The 23,677-nt window shown below is 31.9% G+C and overlaps 2 protein-coding genes across 2 annotated transcripts in view; both read left to right on the top strand.

The window, feature by feature from the left end:
* LOC134727740 (putative ankyrin repeat protein RF_0381) overlaps positions 1–23,677 on the top strand; it is a 296,205-nt gene that overhangs the window by 130,555 nt on the left and 141,973 nt on the right. The gene's annotated exons all lie outside the window — the stretch shown is intronic.
* On the top strand, positions 15,005–21,977 carry LOC134681968 (uncharacterized). The gene is made up of 3 exons (XM_063541595.1): positions 15,005–15,154; positions 16,561–16,588; positions 19,963–21,977. Exons 1-3 carry the CDS (start codon positions 15,020–15,022, stop codon positions 20,256–20,258), a joined length of 459 nt encoding a protein of 152 aa, XP_063397665.1. The 5' UTR covers positions 15,005–15,019; the 3' UTR covers positions 20,259–21,977.

Genomic DNA, 23,677 nt, shown 5'->3' with positions numbered 1-23,677 from the left:
TGGCATGTATTTTGTTTAATCTTAATTTCCCAAAATATCTAAATAAAAACTACATACTAGGGTTCATGGTTCCATACTATAGTTATATAATTATCTTTTTAATGAGGTACATGTAGCCAACAAAATCACTTAAAATGTTCAACCTTATATTAGAAATATATATCTTTTATTGGAATTTGGGATATATTGTATGTGATATAAATCAAATTGAAAAAAGAATAAAAATTTAAAAAAATGTTCTTCTGTTTGTTGTATAAATTAATACCTCCTACTTGTAAAACACACAAGTACTGATGTAATTAAATATTTATTTTAACTGCTACGTGTATGTCATGTCTTTAATTTTGACAAAAAGTATTTAGATTTAAATGAAATAAATATATTTTTTTTAAATTACTGAACTTTGGAGCACAATTCCTTTTTGTCGAGCCTGCAACTTTTGTTGCAGAAAGCTCGACATAGGGATAGTGATCCGGCGGCGGCGGCTACGGCGGCGGTGTTAGCTAACTTCTTAAAAGGTTTATATTTTAGAAGGTGAAAAACCTGGATGCTTCATACTTTGTATATAGATGCCTCATGTTACGAAGTTTCCGTCAGTCACATGTCCAATGTCCTTGACCTCATTTTCATGGTTCAGTGACCACTTGAAAAAAAAGTTCAGAATTTTTGTAATGTTGAATTCTCTCTTATTATAAGTAATAGGATAACTAAATTTGGTATGTGCGTACCTTGCAAGGTCTTCATGCCCGTCAGACAGTTTTCACTTGACCTCGACCTCATTTCATAGATCAGTGAACAAGGTTAAGTTTTGGTGGTCAAGTCCATATCTCAGATACTATAAGCAATAGGGCTAGTATATTTGGTGTATGGAAGGACTGGAAGGTGTACATGTCGACAACTGGCAGGTGTCATCTGACCTTGACCTCATTTTCATGGTTCAGTGGTTATAGTTAAGTTTTTGTGTTTTGGTCTGTTTTTCTCATACTTTATGCAATAGGTCTACTATATTTGTTGTATGGAATGATTGTAAGGTGTACATGTCTAGCGGGCAGATGTCATCTGACCTTGACCTCATTTTCATGGTTCAGTGGTGAAAGTTAAGTTTTTAAGTTTTGGTCTTTCTATTTAATATTATATGCCAAAGGTCAACTATATTTGGTGTATGGAAATATATTATGATCTATATATCAGTCCCGCAGGTTTTATTTGACCATGACCTAAATTGCACGGTTCATTGCACAGTGTTAAGTTTTTGTGTTTAGGTCTATTTTTCTTAAACTATAAGTAGTAGGTCAACTATACACTACACGAAATCCCGGATTTGAAGAGGTACGCAAATGATATGTAAATGTTTTTAGAGACCGACATTTACATATATTTATAAACCACTGCATTTAGTTTATCTTGTCTTTACATGCTGTAAATATCAATATTTCTTGTACTATATCCTCCTATGGGCGGTTATGAGAGACCGCGGTTTATAAAATATATAAACACCTAATCAAACCATTTTGAAGTTTAGAATTTATATATATTTATGACCGTCGCAAAACTTTTTCAAACTTATGTATTTGTATACCTCTGCAAATGGAAATCTTTGTCATGTATTTTTCTATGATGTAAATTTATCCGCAAATGTGTTTCTTTGTCCAGGTAGCAAAGTATCATCATTCAAATGATTTTATAGGGGTTATAAAGTGTAAGGTGCATCTACATTTTCCTGGTATGTAAACCAATTCAAAACGAGAACTCTATAGAGGGGTGTAAAGCATCATTTCCTTTAATCTGCAGAGACCTGTCAAATGTATTGTAAAGAAATAATTTTGCTAGTCTTTATTGTCGACTGAAATGTATGTCAAATCAGAACATATCAAAAGCCTTTGAACATATTCCGAAATGTATGGTAAATACATAGATTTGCAGACAATTTGTTTAACTAAGAAATGTGGTCAAATGATAATATCAATGACATGTGTAAATATATTGGGCATATGAAACTTTGAATACATATGCAAATAAATGATAAAGAAAGATATTTCAGACAGCTAGAAATGTATGTGTAAATATATTGGGCATATGTAACTTTGAATACATATGCAAAGAAATGATAAAGAAAGATATTTCAGACAACTAGAAATTTATGTGTAAATATATTGGGCATATGTAACTTTGAATACATATGCAAAGAAATGATAAAGAAAGATATTTCAGACAGCTAGAAATGTATGGTAAATAGATATATTTGCTTTTAATTTGCTGATATATTTGAAAGATGCAGATTATATTGACAAATATTGCCATAGCTTTACTGGTCAAGCTATGATATGACAAATATAGCTGATTTGGGATTGGTTTTGGCATGTTGGTAATATCATTTATTATACATGTAATTTAATAATTTCGTTTTAATAAAAAAAAAAAAAAAAAAAAAAAAAGTCGGATCTACATGATTGGTTCTTGATCTCTTCTCGAGCTCTGTTTGATGTACTGCGTAAATTTCTTTATCCATCAAAATCTTGTAACTCTGTAAGTTAGGATGGTTCTTTCGCATAAAACGATCGTTTCCTTCGAGTATCGATTTGAGACTTCTTGAATTGCACGAGTCATAACTCACTCTGTTTATAAAACATATATATTTTTTAAAGACACATATAATACTACAATATGTTTTATATATGTTACTGCAGAGTATATACACTATATACATATTAAGCCTTAACAATACTAGATATGCGGCCTCAGTATGAAATTTAAATCGGTACCATTCGGAAGGTAATCGATCGATTTATCAAGTTTTTATAAAAAGTCCAAGTTTCTGAAATAGAAATATTCCTTCATATTATTTGACACAAAACACATCTTGAGAGAATGTTTTTTAAGAATCGGCTAGTTTGCACAACTACTTAAACGTTAAATCTATTGACGGATATTTCACTTCTGTAATATTTGTTTTCCTTATCCGTTAAGTCCAGTCACGAGATGTTGAACTCCGTGTGCTACATGAAGCTCTCTCTGCAAAAACTGTATTGTGTGTGAGGATGAACGTTAAACTTTACAAACAAAGAACCAGCGAGTCACGTGTCATAATTGACACACAATTTACCAATGAAATCAAACAAAGTCGATAGATAATATCATTGCATCGACGAGGTGTCGCCCTTCCTCCGAACAACGGGGTTTATCAGCAGTGAAATGTGACAATTATCACCTTTTACAGAAAGATCTGGTCCGAAAAGATCAATAGAAGACCACCGCTAGTATCAATATCCATCAATATATGGCACAAACAATTATCATATCTGTATGATTAATAACATTATACATTGTCCTAAAACAATGCCCCGTTGTCATTTGAGTGTGTTGTTTTTAAATACGCAAAACTAAAATAAGTTTTCAAACTATCAGTCATTCGATATCTCATTTATCGGCTATTCTATCCTAAAATTTTACAGCTTTCATATGTACTTTGACAGGAATCGTATTTTGTCTGTCATGATCAAATAAGTTTTAATTTTATTTTTTTTTATTTTTTTGGCAATAATTACATTTAACGTATACTTTTTACACTTTTTTTAATTTAAATAACAAGAATTGATGTGACAAAGTCATTTTGTTTTAACATAATTCAAGAAGATGTGTAAACGACAAATACATATTACAATTACTCTTCAATCTTTTGACTCTCTCTGGCAAATTTCAAACAAAAGAAAAGTTATAAAAACAATTTTTAGGCTTGGATCAACATCTCAAAAACTTACGGGTCTACACCAATCGGAACAACTCGGCCTTTCTGGTTGCACGAACAATCGGAACAACTCGGCCTTTCTGGTTGCACGAAGAAAATAGCTATAATAATTGTACTGCGTAGCGAGAATGGCCGAGTAGTTACGATTGGGGTCTACACAACATATACTATACACATAACACAAAAAACAAATGACAGTCACAATACAAGTACATGTAACTTACTCAAACAGAAAGTATAAAGACCTATCTTATGAAAAAATAAATGGAAAACATATCTTTAAAATATTAAAGGCAATTGTACCCTGTACAACAAGACGAAGTCTTGACACCGGTAGTCTAGACTTATAGTTTTAGCGGAAATGACAGTTATATGATTCGTGTTTGAACAATGGAATATCTTGCACTTCTTTCTTCAAAATATTTTACGCAAAGTCGTAAAATAACTACATGCATCATTTGTACTTTAACAGTGGAGTCGGAAACATGTATCATTGTACTTGCTTTCCATATAGGCGGGGAAAAGGAAAGACGGGCAAATTACATGAACTATCGTTATATTCAAATCGCATTGATAAATGTTTAAAACTCTAAATAAGTTGAAATATTAAAGAATATTTTCCAATAAAAAGATAAACAAAAAAGTGACAAGCCTCTGTGTCTATGAATATATATATCAATTAAGGCACATTTCTGATTTTTCAATCTTTAACTCGCATCATGCTTTGGTACCTGGTGGATTAAAGGTATTCGTCCCATTGGCTATCATACAACATCTTTTTTTTACATACAACTTCTCCGTCAACGATGTTTTAATACCTATTCAAGTTGAACTTCAATTTTAATATGAAAAAGAAAATGTGGTATGATTGCCAATGCGACAACTATCCACAAAAGACCAAAATGACACAAACACTAACAACTATAGGTCACCGTACGACCTTCAACAATGAACAAAGCCAATACCGCATAGTCAGCTATAAAAGGCCCCGATAAGACCATGTAAAACAATTCAAAAGAGAAAACTAACGGCCATATTTATGTAAAAAAACGAACGAAAAACAAATATTCAACACATAAGAAAACGACAATCACTGAGTTACTAGTATAGGCTCCTGACTTGGGACATGCACATACATACATAATGTGGCGGGGTTAAACATGTTAGTAGAATCCCAACCCTCCCCCTAACCTGGGACAGTGGCATAACAGTATAACATAAGAACAAACTATAAAAATCAGTTGAAAAAGGCTTAACTCATCAGATAGAAAACATACAAGTAGACGTGTCCGGGTAGGCTTATCTATTGAAGTTTTAGTCCTTTCGGTACCAAGCGTGACCTGTAGAATTTAATTACTATACTTTTTAATTAGTTAATTATGCAAGTTGCAAATCTGGTAGAATCTATCAATGCAAATGCCTATATATTCAAATAACTATTCAAAGTGTTAATTCATAAATTATTAATCATTTTAAAGAATGCTACAAAAATATAATGGGATCAAATGTAAAAAGAAATGTTGACGTAAATTGCTTTTGGCAAGAGACGCACACTCATTTCACGATTGTATCAACTAAACAATGCACACAAGTTATGGACTAGTACTGGACCCGTATCAACTAGCATTGGGGATCGCATGTCATTGCCATGATACATTTTTACTAGCAATAGCGGTTTTTTTTATTGTAATTTTGTGTGGGGGGATGTTGTTTTTGTTCGGTTTTTTTTTTTTTGGGGGGGGGGGGGTAAAATACTGCTTTCCTGTGATGCATCAACTTATTAGGGTCTAGTCTGTTAGGACAAGTTATGCTGCGTTCGAAAAAAAGTGCAGTTGCTATTTTCATCAACTAAGATAAATATTGGGATGCCCCTGATCACTATTACAATTTTTCAGTAAAAAAAAATATTGACACACATCATATGCTATGAGAATTCAAAGACGATTCAAGTAGATCAAATTAAAAAAATAACCGAGCGTTCCGAGAAGAATCGAAAGTAAAATATATAGGATAAAAGAGGGTCTAGAAAAGGAGGGAGGTGGGTGTTCTTTTATTTTTCATATTATTTACACCATAGTTTTCTGTATTCTATACAAATTTTGCATGTTATTCTCTATTCTTAAAATTCTAGAGGCCCACTATTCTTTATTTTTAAACTGTTAGCCTATCTTTTTCTCTTTCTATTCTTTATTTTTTTCATTTTCAATGCAGTTTCGTGTTCCCCTGCAAGTGGGCAACTTTTCTTCCTATTCCAAATAAAATTAACGGTACCAATTTTCTTGCACCAGATGCGCATTTCGACAATACATGTCTTTTCAGTGATGCTCGTGGCCAAAATATTTGAAATCCAAAGCTTATATAAAAGATAAAGAGCTATAATCCAAAAGGTCCAAAAAGTATAGCCAAATCCTAAAGGAATCAGAGCTTTGCAGAACTGTGTACTAGTATCAAGAAACACGACACTGAATGGCATTTCTCCCGATTTCTAAATTTCTTAACACACTTTTACTTTTAATCGAGTTACATCGGAATGAAAAAGATATTAAAAATTGAGAATGGAAATGGGAAATGTGTCAAAGAGACAACAACCTGACCATAGAAAAACCAACAGCAGAAGGTCACCAAAGGTCTTCAATGTTGCGAGAAATTTCCGCACCCGGAGGCGTCCTTCAGCTGGCCCCTAAACAAATACATGTATATACTAGTTCAGTGATAATGAACGCCATACTTATTTCCAAATTGTACACAAGAAACTAAAATTAAAATAATACAAGACTAACAAAGTCTAGTGTGGTAAACTACATGTATATAAAGCAATATATGGAATGCGAAAATAAGGTCCACATTGGTCAATTATATACTTATAATATAGAATAGAATAGAAAAGAATATTTTTATTTACCAAATTAGGGCCCCAGGAGGGCATATAGCATACAGGCAATAATATTATAAACAATAACATATGCAGAACACTGACAATAAAAGATATGTAACTAGTGTTATAAAAATAATAAAATAAAAGTAGCAATGTATTATTATTGACATCAGTGACTCAAGTGCACCCGGTAAGTGTATTTTCACTTTGAAAAGACAAACAAGAGGCATGAGTAGTTTGTGGGGAGAAAATATAAAGAAAATGCCAAAAAAAACCAACAATTTAAGCACTTGCACATTTGACTATGAGGTATACTGCAAATAACAAGTATTATCTCACAAAGGATATTTAATATGACTTATCTGCGGAAAGCACCAAGCGTCGGTGCTTAAGGGGAAGTCCCTACTTGTACTTAATGCAGATGAGTCAAAGTCCTAAATTATTTAAAATATATTTTAAATACATATTTTTAGGGTTATAGATTCTGGGTCCAGTCAGCAAGGATCATCAAGGGACGGTGCAAGAGAATTTGAAATTCTTCTTATGATCTGTGCAGGCTTAACAGGGTATCCAAATTCAGATTAAAGAGTTATATTGAGATTAGTTATTGCAGATTATGTTGTCCTTCAATTCTTAGTATCTTCTATATATTTATGAAATGCAAATAGTACATTGGGATCCTCATTATTCATTATCCAAATTAATTTGTTATTAATAATTAAATTTTGAAAGTTTGGACATGATTTAAATATATTTTGCATCAATTTCTCTTTTTTGATAAATACGTGTCACATTTAAATAAAAAATGAACTTCATCCTCCACCTCACCTGAGGTGCACCCGAGACAAATTCGGTTTTGTCGAAGAGTACCATGGTATCTACCAGATGCAATTTGCAAGCAAATATTCTTAATCTAGTAATACAAGTTCCTTTGCTCAAAATGTCGCATTATTGACAAATAATTTTCAAAACCGAAGTTGCACTAGAATGTTACATAAGTTCGTAGTTTACCATCTTTATGTATATCTAGCTGTTGTTTCCACAATGCAGTATAGTATCCCTTAATAACTAGACCATATAGTGTAGTTTAAATGTGAATATTTTCAGGAATATGCTTTTCCATGTCTGACATGTTTTCCCTTAAAATATAAATGATCCAAACCAAGATTTTTTTTTAATTTTTCAATATATGGCTTTGTTCTTATATACGGAGGAGAAAGACTAAAAACTAACGTAATATCCAGGATTGTATACTGAATACATGCATCTAAGATGCATGCTTTTTGTATTAGTTGTTATTAGCTTTCAACTAATTGTCAGTTACTGCGAGTAGTCTAAGATCTATACTTAAAGTATTTTGGTTGTTCGGATGTACATGTATAAGTACCTTTCCATTTCCACTCTGTTTTTGTTAGATGTATTCTATTTGTATCCATCTGATGAGTTAAGCCTTTTAAACTGATTTCTTATTTATTCTTATGTTGTAAAATTACACCACTGTCCCATGTTAAACTGGTCCGCCATTCCATCTTAAGCTTCGCAGCGTTAGTTAAGCGATAAGTGAACACAATAGGGATCCAGTTTATGCCCCAGGTTAGGGGAGGATTGCCTCCTATAAAAGTGTTTAACCTCGACACATTCTGTATGTTCCTGTCCCGAGTCAAGAAGCCTAAAATTCGGTTTGTTGTTATGGAACATATTTGTTTTTCGTTCATTATTTTGGACATAAATTAGTTCGTAAGTTTTCTCGTTTGAATTGTTTTACATAAATTTTATGTCATTTCGGGCCTTTTTATAGCTGACTTTATGCGGTATGGTCTTTGCTCATTGATGAAGGCAGTTCATTGACCTATTGATGTAAAGGAGTAGGTCCAGTAAGATCCTTTTTTTTGGCCCATAAATATTACAGTTTTACAAAATTGTTAAAATGTAAACTTTTAGTTATTTATTGGTCAGTAAAATGCTTCTGCTACATAAATATGGGCTGTTTTTGACAATACAATGCACATATATCGGGTACTAGCACCATTAAGTCAATTTACTGAGAACTTCACAATTCTAGCATTTTAGTTAAATTTTAGACGGTTTTCGTGTAAAACGAAAGTGGCCGCATTCGTGTTCATCCTTAATATTGAAATGGAAGTTGTATATTTTATGATAAAACATAACATACACCTGTCCTAAGTCAGGAATCTGATGTACAGTAGTTGTCGTTTGTTTATGTAATATATAGGTTTCTCGTTTCTCGTTTTGTTTATATAGATTAGACCGTTGGTTTTCCCGTTTGAATGGTTTTACACTAGTAATTTTGGGGCCCTTTATAGCTTGTTGTTCGGTGTGAGCCAAGGCTCCGTGTTGATGGCCGTACTTTAACCTATAATGGTTTACTTTTTAAATTGTTATTTGGATGGAGAGTTGTCTCATTGGCACTCACACCACATCTTCCTATATCTATGTATATAAAGTTTGAGGATGAACACGGATACGGCCACTTTAATTTTTGAGATAAAAAACATCTGCAAAATTTCATTGTTCAGCATATTTGATAGATTTTTCATATTTCAGCTTGAATCGGTGCGTTTTTATGACTTAGTCAGTTAAAATCTTTCACTTAAACTATTATATTCAAATAAAATAGACACTCAAGTGTTTAAAACGTGGTAAAACTGATCTTTCGTTCGATGAACCTGACATTTGAGGCCAAAATCGGCCCTTACCGGACCTACTCAGGCCTTTCATTGTCACTTGGTCTCTTGTACAGAGTTGGCGATCAAACCACATTCCCTTATTTATATATATAATTAGTAACACATATGTCATCGTCCTTGGGTTTTTTTTATATACATTGCTTCAAAGTTGACCGATACGCTTAGAATTCGGCAGAAAACGTGTGACGTTTTGGAATAACGTAATTTGGTAAACATTGATATTGAGGTACATTTTGAATTGATTGATAGATGGTTGCTCAAAGTCCGGTGGCAAATATTTCATGCATTTACAGGACGATACAGTGCAATTTGAATTGTTGTGTCTGGCAAACACATTTTGTGCAGCAGTCAAGAAAGTTTAAACACTCTGTTACTTGAAGCGACTTCACTTTTCAGTTCCCTTATCATATGGTCTAAAAACGCAAAAAATAATAAGAATTTCCAATACGGTTTTGGCGTGGTTGTAGGGTAATTGATTCGGGTAGTCTGTCGACCACTTCGCTTCGGCATATTTTCAACGATATCGAAGGGATCTAACAATTCTAATGCCGATTGGTACATCTCATTTCAAACTGATGAACTGCACAATGAGATATTCTCCAAAACTACATGTCTTAGACTGAATATAAATTCAAATCTTGTAAAAGATACAAGTTACCTCCTGATCTTGTCATTTTTTTTATTTTGAAACCAAATGTCGTTATTTAATGATACTTCATTAATTAAAAAGGTGACATCATAATTGTTGCCTTTAACATTCAATTTATAAATTTTGATTTTTCCATTTCTTTTTTGCATGCCGAATCAATGTACACGCAACTGCGTGTAAGTGTATATGGAGCCACGATCTTTTTCTGCATGACTCGAAACAGCTTCATCAACACTTGTAACTATAGGTTGGAAAACTAATATCCGGGACACCAACAGTCTCCGACGTTAAACAAATATTATAATCGTTTGGGATGAAAATTTCAGGAACTCAATTTTCGGCTCTCCCTTGACACCATTTGCGAGTATGGTCTTAAGGAATCGATGATAGTCCGTCGGAAGGGGACGATAAATGGCTGACCCGTGTTAAGAGAGAGCCACATCTCTTGCACGTTAAAGACGCCCTTGTAGATTTCGAAAAAGAGTAGGCTAATGCCGCTACAAGGCAGCACTCGCACCCGCAAAGTGGAAAGGGATTAATATAAGTTGCAAAACTTGTTTCCCAATCCACTGTAAATAAATATGTTTAAACTAAACTAAACAAAAAATAAATATGTTTAAACTAAATATTATAATCATAATAGTCTAAGATAATACATGCATCACGCGTCGCTGTCCGATTCCGATTGACAACTTATTTCTCTCTCTCTCTCTTTCTTCATTTTTTTTTGGTGAAAATGACGTGGATGTACGTGCTGTCGTGCCTCTGGGTAGCTACGCCCCTGTAAATCATTTGCTTTGCATCAAATTTATGAAATCTGCTATATATCAGAAGCGGGGAAACGAGAATGCATGTTTTTATATACAAAAAATAATTGTTTTAAAATACTTTTACTGTATATAATTTCAACAAATTTCTAATTAATAAGCTTGTAAACGTGTACATTCTACTTTTAAATATGAAATGGTGTTTATCCTCAACAGAATTAAGATACAATGCTACTGTTCTAATTTCTTCTTTAATTTTCTAGCAGGTTATCTTTTTAATTATTTGCCCTTTTCAAAGTTTAACTCATTTTCATGAATTCAAACTGCATGTTTAATTATAAAAATAATCTCAATGTCTTTATCTGCCATTTTCTTGGCTAGCGTATAATTGGCATGATTTGTTCATGTTTATATTATTAATCTCTTTAGAACGTCTGGATTTTATTATACCCAATTAGCGTTATAAGATCAATTTTGGTAATTAACATATACGGTTTTCCTTTTAAGGAACCCTGTAGTGCTAAAAGATGGACCATTTCACAGTCGGGGAAAATCCATTAATTTACACACAAGTGACATATTTACCACCTATTGAGGGATACTTGATACTATTTCTTTATTGTATTATTAGGCATTTTCAATTGTAATCATAACCATTCTGATAAAATACATGTACATGTACGTGCATACTCGTGTATTTTCAAATCATACGATCATGCATAACATTGAAAACACACGCCTTTGCTTAAGTTATATTGAACAAAATAATTAATCAATTATTTTCTTGATTTAAATTAGAAAAGATCACAAATAAGCAGAAACTAAACTAACTTTTTCCAAGTCCACACCAATATTGGTACTTTAGCTTGGGTTGAGAAACCGTACCGCTTTGATCGATATGATCATTAGATTATTTATTCTGGTTTAGAGTTCATTCTAATAATTATGCTGTCATTTCTTTTCGTATTTTAAAGTACAAAAAGTAACGCTGCTTAAAATTTAGTACAGTGTTATTATATTAGTGCATTTCTACCTACAACTGAGATTGATGTAGCATTTGCAGCTGGACGTTTACACAAATCAATCCATCAACCCATTCATTATGTGTCTTTAAGCTATAAAAAAAGTATCAATTGACTGTTACAAACGTCGTATAAGTTAAAGTTATCGTTCTGATACAAACAAGCATATCGAATTGTTAACCCCGCTGTAAGAAAAGATAAATACTTTTTTTTAAAGCATTTGTGTTTTTTTTTCACCAGCAAGTTCTTACAAAATCCTCTTTAAAGTTATAAATAGTTTCCTTGGTTCTGGAGAACAGCTTTGAAGATTTGCTTAACCATTCAAATAGAAAAAAATATCATCGGTCCGACATTGAAAAAGCACCCTGCCACTTTTAATATCATAACTTCAAAAAGTTCTGGTTTGAATTCGGGAAGAACAATATCTGCTGAATCAATTCAAATATTTTCATGGTCTCTGAAACCATCAATACGTAAAATTTGCTCCAATAAGTCTTATAATATGTAAGACCCTTTTTTTTTTTTTTGGAGTTGATAAAATACATTTCTTTACATATAGGAACGATATCGACAAACGTTTGCAAATATTACACAAACATTTGACAGCATTTACATTGGTTGTAAATGTTTTATAAACCGCGGTCTCTCAAAGCTTTGCATACGTCTGTAAAGATGTGTTGCAAATATCAATATTTATCAAAATAACTATGATACTGGAAAGTATTAGTAAATAAAATACATTTCTTTACATACATGAACGATATCGACAAACGTTTGCAAATATTACACAAACATTTGTCAGCATTTTCATTGGTCGTAAATGTTTTATAAACCGCGGTCTCTCAAAGCTTTGCATACGTCTGTAAAGATGTGTTGCAAATATCAATATTTATCAAAATAACTATAATACTGGAAAGTATTAGTAAATAAAATACATTTCTTAACATACATGAACGATATCGACAAACGTTTGCAAATATTACACAAACATTTGTCAGCATTTACATTGGTTGTAAATGTTTTCTAAACCGCGGTCTCTCAAAACTGCCCACACCACTGTAAATCAGTTATGCAAATTTTAAACTTTGCATATATCTCCTATCTTGGAAAGTGCATGTAAATCTATGGCCTATCTTTACATATCTTTGGAGAATGACTAAAGCTATGGAAAGAAAATAATTATCTTTAGCATACCTTTGACTACCTCCTAAATAATGTCAAAGGAATAATACATTTACATATACATTAGCAGATCCGCAAATTTATCTTGCAGAAAAGTAGTTACATTTGTCATACATTTACATGACTGTCCAAATTGTTGTAAATCTGCCTTTTCGTGTAGTGATATTTGTTGTATGGAAGCTTTGTTAGCTGTACATATCTGCCTGGCATGGTTCATCTGACCTTGACCTCATTTTTATGGTTCATTGGTCTTTGTTTAGCTATCTTGGTTTATGTTAAGTTTATGTGACAGTTGTAATAACGCTTTATACTTAGGACTATCAACATAATATCAATGATTAGTAAAGAAGGCGAGACATTTCAGTGTGTGCACTCTTGTTTTAAAGGTTATCAAGGATTGTTAAGTTTATTTATAATGATTGTAAAAATTCATGATTTTACAAAACAAAGGTGTCATTTTTTTAAAGTTGCTGTATATACAATTTTACATGTATATGTAATTTATTATAAAAACAAATATTCACTGCATTATTTACTTTACTCAACTGACACCCTAAATCTATACTAGGCAAATTATTAAGTTTAAATGATTAAAATTGTCCAGTATTAAATTACATGAATAATCTTGAAAATATATGTCACAATTCAGTTTTGAGATAATTTGATCAGTTTTTATTATCTTTATTTTAAGGTTATATATATATGTGTAACTGTTGATAAATATGGTGTTGAAGTAATATTATGTTTATTGTGAAATTTTGGTATTAATGCTATAATGAATACATTTATAATTTGTAATTATTGTTTAAATTTCCAGTTCCTAAATTGATAAAATACAATGTATAGATACAAAAAATAGGTCTAGGTTGGTTAAGACTTGGGCGAGTATGGTTCAGACTTGGTCGAGTATGGTTCAGACCAGGTCGAGTATGGTTCAGACGCATTTAAACTGGTTAAGTACAAGTTCAGACTGTTAAGTATGGTTCAGACTACTATCAAGTATTATCTAGTAAATTTCAAACCAATTCAGACTGGTCGAGTAAAAATCAGTACAGTCGAGTACATATATAGGCCATTTCAGACTTTTACTGGTGTGTAGTGAGATGTGACATTAATGTCTGGAGGATAACGTTGTTCAACACCAGTTAAGTCTCAAATTAAAAGGCGAAATCAATAGCTCAAACACATCAAACGAATGGAGAACAACTATCATATTCTTTACTTATATAGAAAATGGTGGATAAAACCAGGCTTAAAGCTAGCTAAACCTCTCAGTTGTATCCCAGTCGCATCAAATTAAAATATATTAACAACGATGTGTGAACAAAACAAACAGACATAATAGGTAAAAAAGTGTCAATAATAGGGGTTCAACAGTCAACATTGTGTTATAATCATATTCACTATAAAAACAAACAAATGTATAACAGGGAAGCACAAAAATGCGTATAGTCTAAACACACTGGCACACATGAAAGACAAGAAAACAAATATTTACAATAACACAATGACGGGATGTATAAGTACAGAACCACGTCATATGTATCAGAGAAACAAAAACGTTTGTAAAATAAAGAAGTTGTACAATAAAGCAATTCCTACCATCTGAGAAGTGAATCCAGAAAAGTGTTCCGGACGAAAACAATTTACACAGTAGTATTTTAATATTTTTATGGACAGAACTATTTATGAGATAATTAGTTTTCTCGTCGTTAATTACATAAATTCGCTTCATATGAACTCCGGTGGTTACTTGGGCAATTAGACAACATCTTCATTTGTTCATAATGAATAACATGTCTTTATAATCACTTATTGTGCTACATATTAGTGTACGCTATACAAACATGATGATATAGTTATATCTGAAGTATTGTGTTTTCGTTATTGCTGCGATGATGATCTTTTTTATAAATCAGGTCTTGCAAAAACTATCTTGCCAACTTCCCCAAGCGAGCAACATCTGTCAAGATTTGCCGATCAGCTTTCCAATAATAGTTGTAAAGAGTTGATGATTCATCTTGGTTTACAACTAAAGGATTGGGAAGAGATTCAGGACTGCTACAGAGGGATGTCCCTTATTATCAAAATTATGGCGTTACATTCTTGGAAAACAAAAAGGATAAAGAGAAAGCCGACAAAATCATTTGGAAATTTGCTGGATGCACTAACAGCCATTGGCGACAAACGTCATTTACTTTGCAAGGTTTGGACATTTTGTTTTATAGACGAACTTATCATGCATGCGTTGTTTGTTCATTTGTAGTCTGTATGTCATCCATGCATCTTTAAAGGACGCCTCTAGGTGTGGGAATTTCTCGCTACATTGAAGACCTGTTGGTGACCTTCTGCTGTTGTCATTTCTATGGTCGGGTTGTTGTCTCTTTGACACATTCCCCATTTCCATTCTCAGTTTTATCCTTAATTGTATGTTTACAGACAGTGTAATATTCTTTAAAACATGAATTGTATATACCTTTGTCTATTAGATTTCAACAAATATGGTGTCGAACGAAAATTCCAGAATTGTTTTAAGAACAGAATCTTGGATATCATCATAAGATAGCTGATTTTCAATATCAATTCGCTCTTGTTTATTTATTTGATTGGTTTTATAGGTCTGCACCATCTTAAAGATATAAATATGTCTAAATGCAACCACTGATGAGGAGTCTTACAGCGCTGATTAGATAGCAATGAAACAGAGAGTTTACTTTTCTTTACTTGATGTCTTTTTGTTGTTGGAATATACAAGTACCCGCTCACGTCCACTATGTGTTTTTGTTAGATGTATTTCTTTTTGTGTCCATCTGAAGCCTTTTTCGATTGATTTGTATAGTTAGTTCTTATGTTGTCCTGTTACACCACTCTCCTAGGTTAGGGGAGGTTTGGGATCCCGCTTGAATGTTTAACCCCGCCACATTATGTATGTATGTGCTGGTCCAAGTCAGGAGCCTGTAATTCAGTGGTTGTCGTTTGTTGATGTGTTACATGTTTGTTTTTTCGTTCATTTTTTGTACATACATTTGGCCGTAAATTTTCTCGTTTGAATTGTTTTACATACTAGTATGTCATTTCGGTCCTTTTCATAGCTGACTATGCGGTTTGGGCTTTGCTCATTGTTGAAGTCTGTAAGGTGACCACTAGTTGTTAATCTATGTGTCAATTGGTCTCTTGTAGAGTATTGTCTTATTTGCAATCATACCACATCTTCTTTTTTTTATATTTACAAAACCTTCCATGTAATAAGTATCAGCTATAAAGTGAATGCCTTTTTACTGGTGCTTGTTTGTGTTAACGCAAAGACAAGGGGGGATCGGAGGGGTCCTGATCCCGAAATCCACGGCTTAAAAACATGAAATCCCGAGGTCCCGAATTTGAAGAAATTTAAATCCCGATATGCCGAAGTTCAAAAAAAGAATTCCCGGATCCCGAAAGGATCAACCCTGAAATCCCGAGCTTAAAAACACCCGATCCCGGAGTCCCTCTCTCAAAGATGTAATGTTTTGTTATGATATTTTTCTGATAAAAAAGATGTTCATAGATTGAATTCACGTCTTTTTCGTGTGATGTATTGCTTTTGCAAAATAAACTATGCTTTTATTTTTTCAGGTGTTCAGAGAAGACACAGATTTGTTAGGTAACACATGTATAGTAGTTAAAGTAGTTAGTTTAATATGAAACAGGGCTAATATATAGAGTTGAACCAAGAAAAATGGGAATAACAAATGTTCTATTATTGAATTATAGCCAATGTTTTACATTCTTTTTGATAAATCTAGTTATAATGGTCATCATATTAGTCATGTTGGTACGATCTGACAAATGTATAATGCTCAATTCAGACTGCAAAGTTACATCCAATTCGTGTTACAAATCCTAATAAGCACTGCATTCATAAAAAAATATATTTTAGGTATGAAGTTTCCTTCTAAAACTTATTGAACGATGTCATAAACGTAAGATTTACATCTAGATGAGCTAGATTGAATGATGGGATACATTATATTATTTCTTAGGCAGCAAAAATACTGCAATTTGATTGGTTAATTACCCCAGTGTAAATAACACCCCACCCTTGTTCACCCCGGGATAAATAAAATTTTGCTAACAAATTTAAAAAAATTAAATGTTGCCAAAAAATAAAAAAAGAAAATGTAAAAAAAAAAATGTAAAACAAAAAATAAAAAAAAAAAATAAATAAATTAAAAAATGAAGAGATAAATAAATAAATTTGAGGACAAAAATTGAAAAAAATAAAATTAGAAAATTTGTCCCCAAAATTTAAATAAACACAAACAATTTCGGAATTTCCCAAAAAGAAAGAAAACAGTATTTAACAATGCGCAGCAACATCGACGTTGAAAAAAATGTTACACTGGAAATTTTTTATTACCATTTTTCAATTTTACATCCTGGTTTAAAAATGAGTATAAAGGAATTGTTCTTAAGAAATAAATTCGTTATCTTGGTGTAATCAGGGGTGTACGGAATTTTACACCGTTGTTGAAAATTCATACACCCATTCGGCTGCGCCTAAAGATGTATGACTTTTCAACAACGGTTTTTAAATTCTGTACACCCCTGATTACACCAAGATAACTAATAATATAACATATACAAATACATTTCATTTTTATGTTCATTAATTAAAAAAAAAACACTATGAGTGTATGCGTCAACAACTCTTTTCGTGTTTTACCTTAAATTAAAAAATAGATGCGGGAAGAACTTTCTTATCACATTAGTTTTAAAAATCTTTTTCTAAACGATACATAAAATATTGTTTATCACACATTTGTATCTAGGTCCATATTACAAAATAAAAAGATATGTAATAGAAGTTTCTTAACCATATTTATCATGGATAGTCAAGATCGTTAAAACCAACCTTGTCATTTTATGCACGGAGTCATTGTTTAGAAGTAAAAACATAAATGTTGCACCAATATTTCAGCCTTTTATATACAGCAAAAAACTGTTTTAAATCATTGTGAAACCTTTCACTGCACTGGTTTAACAGTGGTGCTGCCATTAGTTTATGTTGGTGACTGTTGACTATGTTAAATTCCTCCATTTCAAGCAGGCACACCTCTTTTGTTTTAAGTTCAAATAAACTGACAATCATTGGATGTCAAAGCAACACTTTGTGGTGTCTTGTACTGTAAAAATTAACATACCTTTAATGGCATATAAGAAAGAATTGGTTCCCAGAACTTCGGATGTACCAAAACAGGTACTTCAGAACTGACAAACAGACAAAATGCACCCTCTTTTTCAAATTTAATTGAATTTTTTTTTTTAATTTAAAATTATGAGTCAAAAAGTGTTATACAATGATCACAACTCCTTCAGCCTTCATTTGATACCAAAAATACCTAAATATTCTACATATTTAAAAAGTTACACTCATGCGTAGGAACTATTTTGTGTTAAATATGTACTACTTTCTGGTATGTGCTTTCTGGCTGGGCCCAAATTAGTGGTGTTACACCTTTATATATGTAACGCTTCTACTGCTTTGTTGTATATGATATATTTTATCTACATATTCACTTAATATTTAATCTATTTGCCACAATCTTGTCCTCACTCCATTGTGACATCATGTAAATGTCTTTTTCCTTATAAAGCGCATTAGAATAACATTTACTTGCCGATTATAATCATATAAGAACAACATACGTTTTGATGGAGTTATGTGAACCATTGTATGGTGATCGCTTGTCTTTTTGTCATCATAATGTTTTCTGTCTTCATTTGAACACATTTTTGGTTGAACGCTGGTATCATAGCATGTTGTATCACTGCACTAACTTGTCATGAATAAACATGTATTGTTATGTGTGATGTAATTTTTAGGAAGTACACCACTAATGCATGGGCCCATTGCTTTCTATGTTAAATTCCTCCATTTCAAGCAGGCACACCTCTTTTGTTTTAAGTTCAAATAAACTGACAATCATTGGATGTCAAAGCAACACTTTGTGGTGTCTCGTACTGTAAAAATTAACATACCTTTAATGGCATATAAGAAAGAATTGGTTCCCAGAACTTCGGATGTACCAAAACAGGTACTTCAGAACTGACAAACAGACAAAATGCACCCTCTTTTTAAAATTTAATTGAATTTTTTTTTTAATTTAAAATTATGAGTCAAAAAGTGTTCTACAATGATCACAACTCCTTCAGCCTTCATTTTATACCAAAAATACCTAAATATTCTACATATTTAAAAAGTTACACTCATGCGTAGGAACTATTTTGTGTTAAATATGTACTACTTTCTGATATGTGCTTTCTGGCTGGGCCCAAATTAGTGGTGTTACACCTTTATATATGTAACGCTTCTACTGCTTTGTTGTATATGATATATTTTATCTACATATTCACTTAATATGTAATCTATTTGCCACAATCTTGTCCTCGCTGCATTGTGACATCATGTAAATGTCTTTTCCCTTATAAAGCGCTTTAGAATAACATTTACTTGCCGATTATAATCATATAAGAACAACATACGTTTTGATGGAGTTATGTGAACCATTGTATGGTGATCGCTTGTCTTTTTGTCATCATAATGTTTTCTGTCTTCATTTGAACACATTTTTGGTTGAACGCTGGTATCATAGCATGTTGTATCACTGCACTAACTTGTCATGAGCAACACTGCTGGTCACTAAGTGACGCTGAAACTATTTAACCTTCGGACTTAAACCCTCATTTTTTATTTGGTTTGTCCATGTTGTAAAATGTAGGTTTTTTGCACCATTTTGAATAACGGTATATATTTTAATGTCTTTGTTCTTCTAGCAATAATTTACTCCAATACTTTGTCTCTCTTCTTAGACTATTTATTGTTTGATATCGACATACCTATCATCATGTATATGACATAATAAATCAAATTTGATATTATGCGTTTGAATGCTACATACGATTTTTTTAACCCAGTATTTTCTGAATGAAATAAGCAAATGCAACACTACTGTAAATATACATATATTTTAATAGATATCGCAGATGTCCGACTACAAGAGGTTCCACATGATGATGTTTTGAATGGTCTTCCGAAAAATCTTGGTAACTGCGCAATACAGCTCGGAATTGAGCTAGGGATTACTATGAGTTCGATAAATGAGACAATGGTACGACATCACAAGGATATGTACGACCAGATTTCAGATATTTTGAGAAAATGGAAATCATCAGGAGAAATTAAACCTACAATATACAGGTTAATGCTTGCTCTGGAACGTGTAGATATTGGAGGATTGGATTATCTAAAGGGTGTATATCTAGGACAATAACTTGTCAGCAATCTTTTGTAGAAAAATTAATGTTATTCAATGATCCTTGTATTTCAACTTGAGATGATAGCGTATAGAAGCCTATATACATTTTAAGTTTGAGCGTTTATCAAGGAAACAATTAACTGATTTCAAATAAAATGTTGTATAGAACAAAAATACAATATTATACAAGCAAGAATAGATATAAATAAACAAGAACATAAAAAAGAAAAAAAACTGCACTAAATATTATGTTGGATTTTGGCACATTGATAAATTTTTATTACCTTTTTCATCATGTTTGTTGTTCACACCTAATGCTTTAGTTACATATTCATCCGCTATTATGAGAGGTTTCTTACAATTATTTTTCATCTTGTTTTTTTTTTTTTTTTGCTGTTTAAATATTCTTGTAAATAGCTGTTGCTATTTGTCATTAGTGTAACGGTGCGATTATTGTTATTCTATCAGATCAACAAATACGCGAAATGCAAGCACATTGAATTTGCAGAAAACGAAGATATATTGGTAAGGAGTGACAAAACGCTGAAAGGTTTTAACAATATTAAGCGGTTATTGTCAAAACACTCTATAGTTATTATGTCAGAATTTTTCAAACTGCTATACTGGAATGAAAAATCAATTTTAACAGAAGCAAGGTTATTATTGGTAATTACGAAAATGAAATGGTAACAAATATTTGTAACTATAAGTATATCATTGATTTATGAGTTTTTGACATACGCAGATTATTATACTCGTGGTCATTCTTATAATCATACCGTTGTAAATAAGTTTAATGTTCGTCAGGCGTAAATGACTTCTCAAACACTTAGTTAATCTTTTTTCTTTTAATCCTGATAATACGATTTCAAAGAATATTTTTTTTCCATAACCATGATAACAGCGATATCGGATCTATATATTAATGTAAAAGATGGATTTTATTTACGTAGTATTTAGGTCATATCAAACATTTAGAGATTTTCAAAGACAAAACTATAGCATTTAAGACAGAATCAAAAACGTTCAGCGAATTGATACAGTGCATGGCCAAAAATATACCTCCCTTGAGTTTATTTGCTATAAATTAATTTCATATAAAAACACTTTTTTCAATAAAAATATTTGGATGGTTGAAATATTATCAGCAAGGTGTAAAGAAAAGTCTCAAGATTTTTTTTTTTATTTGGCCAAAGTTTTGTTTTATAATCTGTTGACGTGAACACAGATAATAAAATTTTACAATTTAATAATAATTTGGTTACAATTTATAGAACATTTTTGTACAAAAAATAATATGTGTGTTAATCTCGTGAAGAAAAAAATGAAAAGTATCCTCAAGAAAAATACAACCAAATTATCAAATAAATCTGTGAAAATTCTGCTGAAATTGGTACCGTCTTTCCTAAAATCAAATTAAAAATGACCCCTAAATATTGTGTTGGAGAAAATATAGTTTTACATGAAATGTATTAGGAGAAAATCTCAAGTGACGTATAATCTTAGCCACACTTTGTAACTCATAACAATCGCTTTTTTTTACCGTTTCATAGTTAGTAAGCAATTTACAAACTATGATTGATTACCTTAGCCGTATTAGGCACAACTTTTTGGAATTTTGGATCCTCAATGCTCTTCAACTTTGTACTAGTTTGGGTTTTATAAATATTTTGTTATGAGCGTCACTGATGAGTCTAATGTAGACGAAACGCACGTTTGGCGTACTCAATTATAATCCTGAGGCCTGGTTTTCGAAAGTATCATAAGATATGTCATAAGACATTTCTTAAGATATATTTTATGATCATCTTATGACTATCATATGATATGTCATAGGATGTAAATCAAAGCTGTCTTAAGACAGTAATAGCTATGATGCTCTTATGACTGTCATATGTGAACATTATTATCTATTATTTTAAATAACAATTAAAAAGTGATAAATATAAAAATGGAAATGGAAAGTATGAACATAATAATTATTACCATTCTTAATATTTACGAATATTTTTTTTTCTTCATTATAATGAACATAAAATTTTATACAAAAAGGAATTGAAATATGAGTTGATAATTTGTTTAAATTTAGTTTGTAATATACTAAATCTTGAACTTCGCTTTCGTGTATTATCATACATGCAATCATTGTTATTTAACTGTGAATACCTTTTAGATTCGGTACATCGAGTACCCGCTTAACGAAATGCGGCTGCCCGTGCACATACGTTGATATAGTACTATTAAATATACTAGAAACGAAATAATATGTATATTTATTATACAAAACCATGAGTTAGAAAAGAATCTAAAGTGTATGTCGCAAGAGATTAAATTTTAATTCACGTAGTTGAGAAAAATAAAATCTTTACTATTTAGCTTACTGAGAAACACAACAAATATTTTTATTGCAATTAACATGAAGTTATACATGAATAGTAATTAAAATTTTAGTTGACAATCATAAGTCATGTCGAGAAGGGTCTTAAGTTTACGACAAAAGTTATGACAAATCGTAACTTGGGACACTTTCGAAAACATATCTTACGACTATGACATGTCCTAAGACCATCATAAGACATGTCTTAGTCATAAGATACTTTCGAAAACCAGGCCCCTGGTAACTTTGATAACTATTGTGAATGAAAGGTTACATACCATATCAGCTTACTTAAATTTTCGAACATATAAAGTTTACTGAAATCGTTAGATATTTTGGGTCAGTCTCCCTCAAAAGTTTAATGGTTGAAATGAATCATGGAATGCAACAGGATGTTGAATTCAATATTTAGAATAATATAACTGATGTAAAATATTTTGTTTTTCATGGATAATTATAGCAATGTAATATATGATTATGTTAATATCATTTATATACCTAACATGTTATGCTAGCAATAAAAGTTTGGCTATGTTATTTTTGTTACTTCTTCTTGTGAATCTCCTTTTCAAAACAGAGAAATATACATCATAGCACAGCATTTGTATCATTGACCGATAGGACACACAACGTACAATATATAAATCAAGTTTCGAATTTTATACATTATCGAAGTCTGTAATCATAATTAGACGAGCCGTGGTGTAGTGGTTAGTGCATCGGACTACTAACACAAAGGTTCCTGGTTTGATTCCCGTCTGGGAGGAAAATTTCAGGGATGAACATTTTCGGCTCTCCCTTGACCTCATTTGCGAGTATGGTTTTGAGGAAACGATGATAGTCCGTCGGAAGGGGACGATAAAAGGCTAACCCGTGTAGTTTGGCTTTTTAACTATTTTGATCTGAGCGTCACTGATGAGTCTTATGTAGACGAAACGCGCGTCTGGCGTATAAAATTATAATCCTGGTACTTTTGATAACTATTAAGAGAGAGCCATATCACTTGCACGTTTAAGACACCCTTGAAGATTTCGACAAAGAGTAGGCTTATGCCGTT

This window comes from Mytilus trossulus, chromosome 8 (assembly GCF_036588685.1).
Source record: "Mytilus trossulus isolate FHL-02 chromosome 8, PNRI_Mtr1.1.1.hap1, whole genome shotgun sequence".
NCBI classification, from domain to species: Eukaryota; Metazoa; Mollusca; class Bivalvia; order Mytilida; family Mytilidae; genus Mytilus; species Mytilus trossulus.
This window is presented reverse-complemented; position numbering and strand designations above follow the sequence as displayed.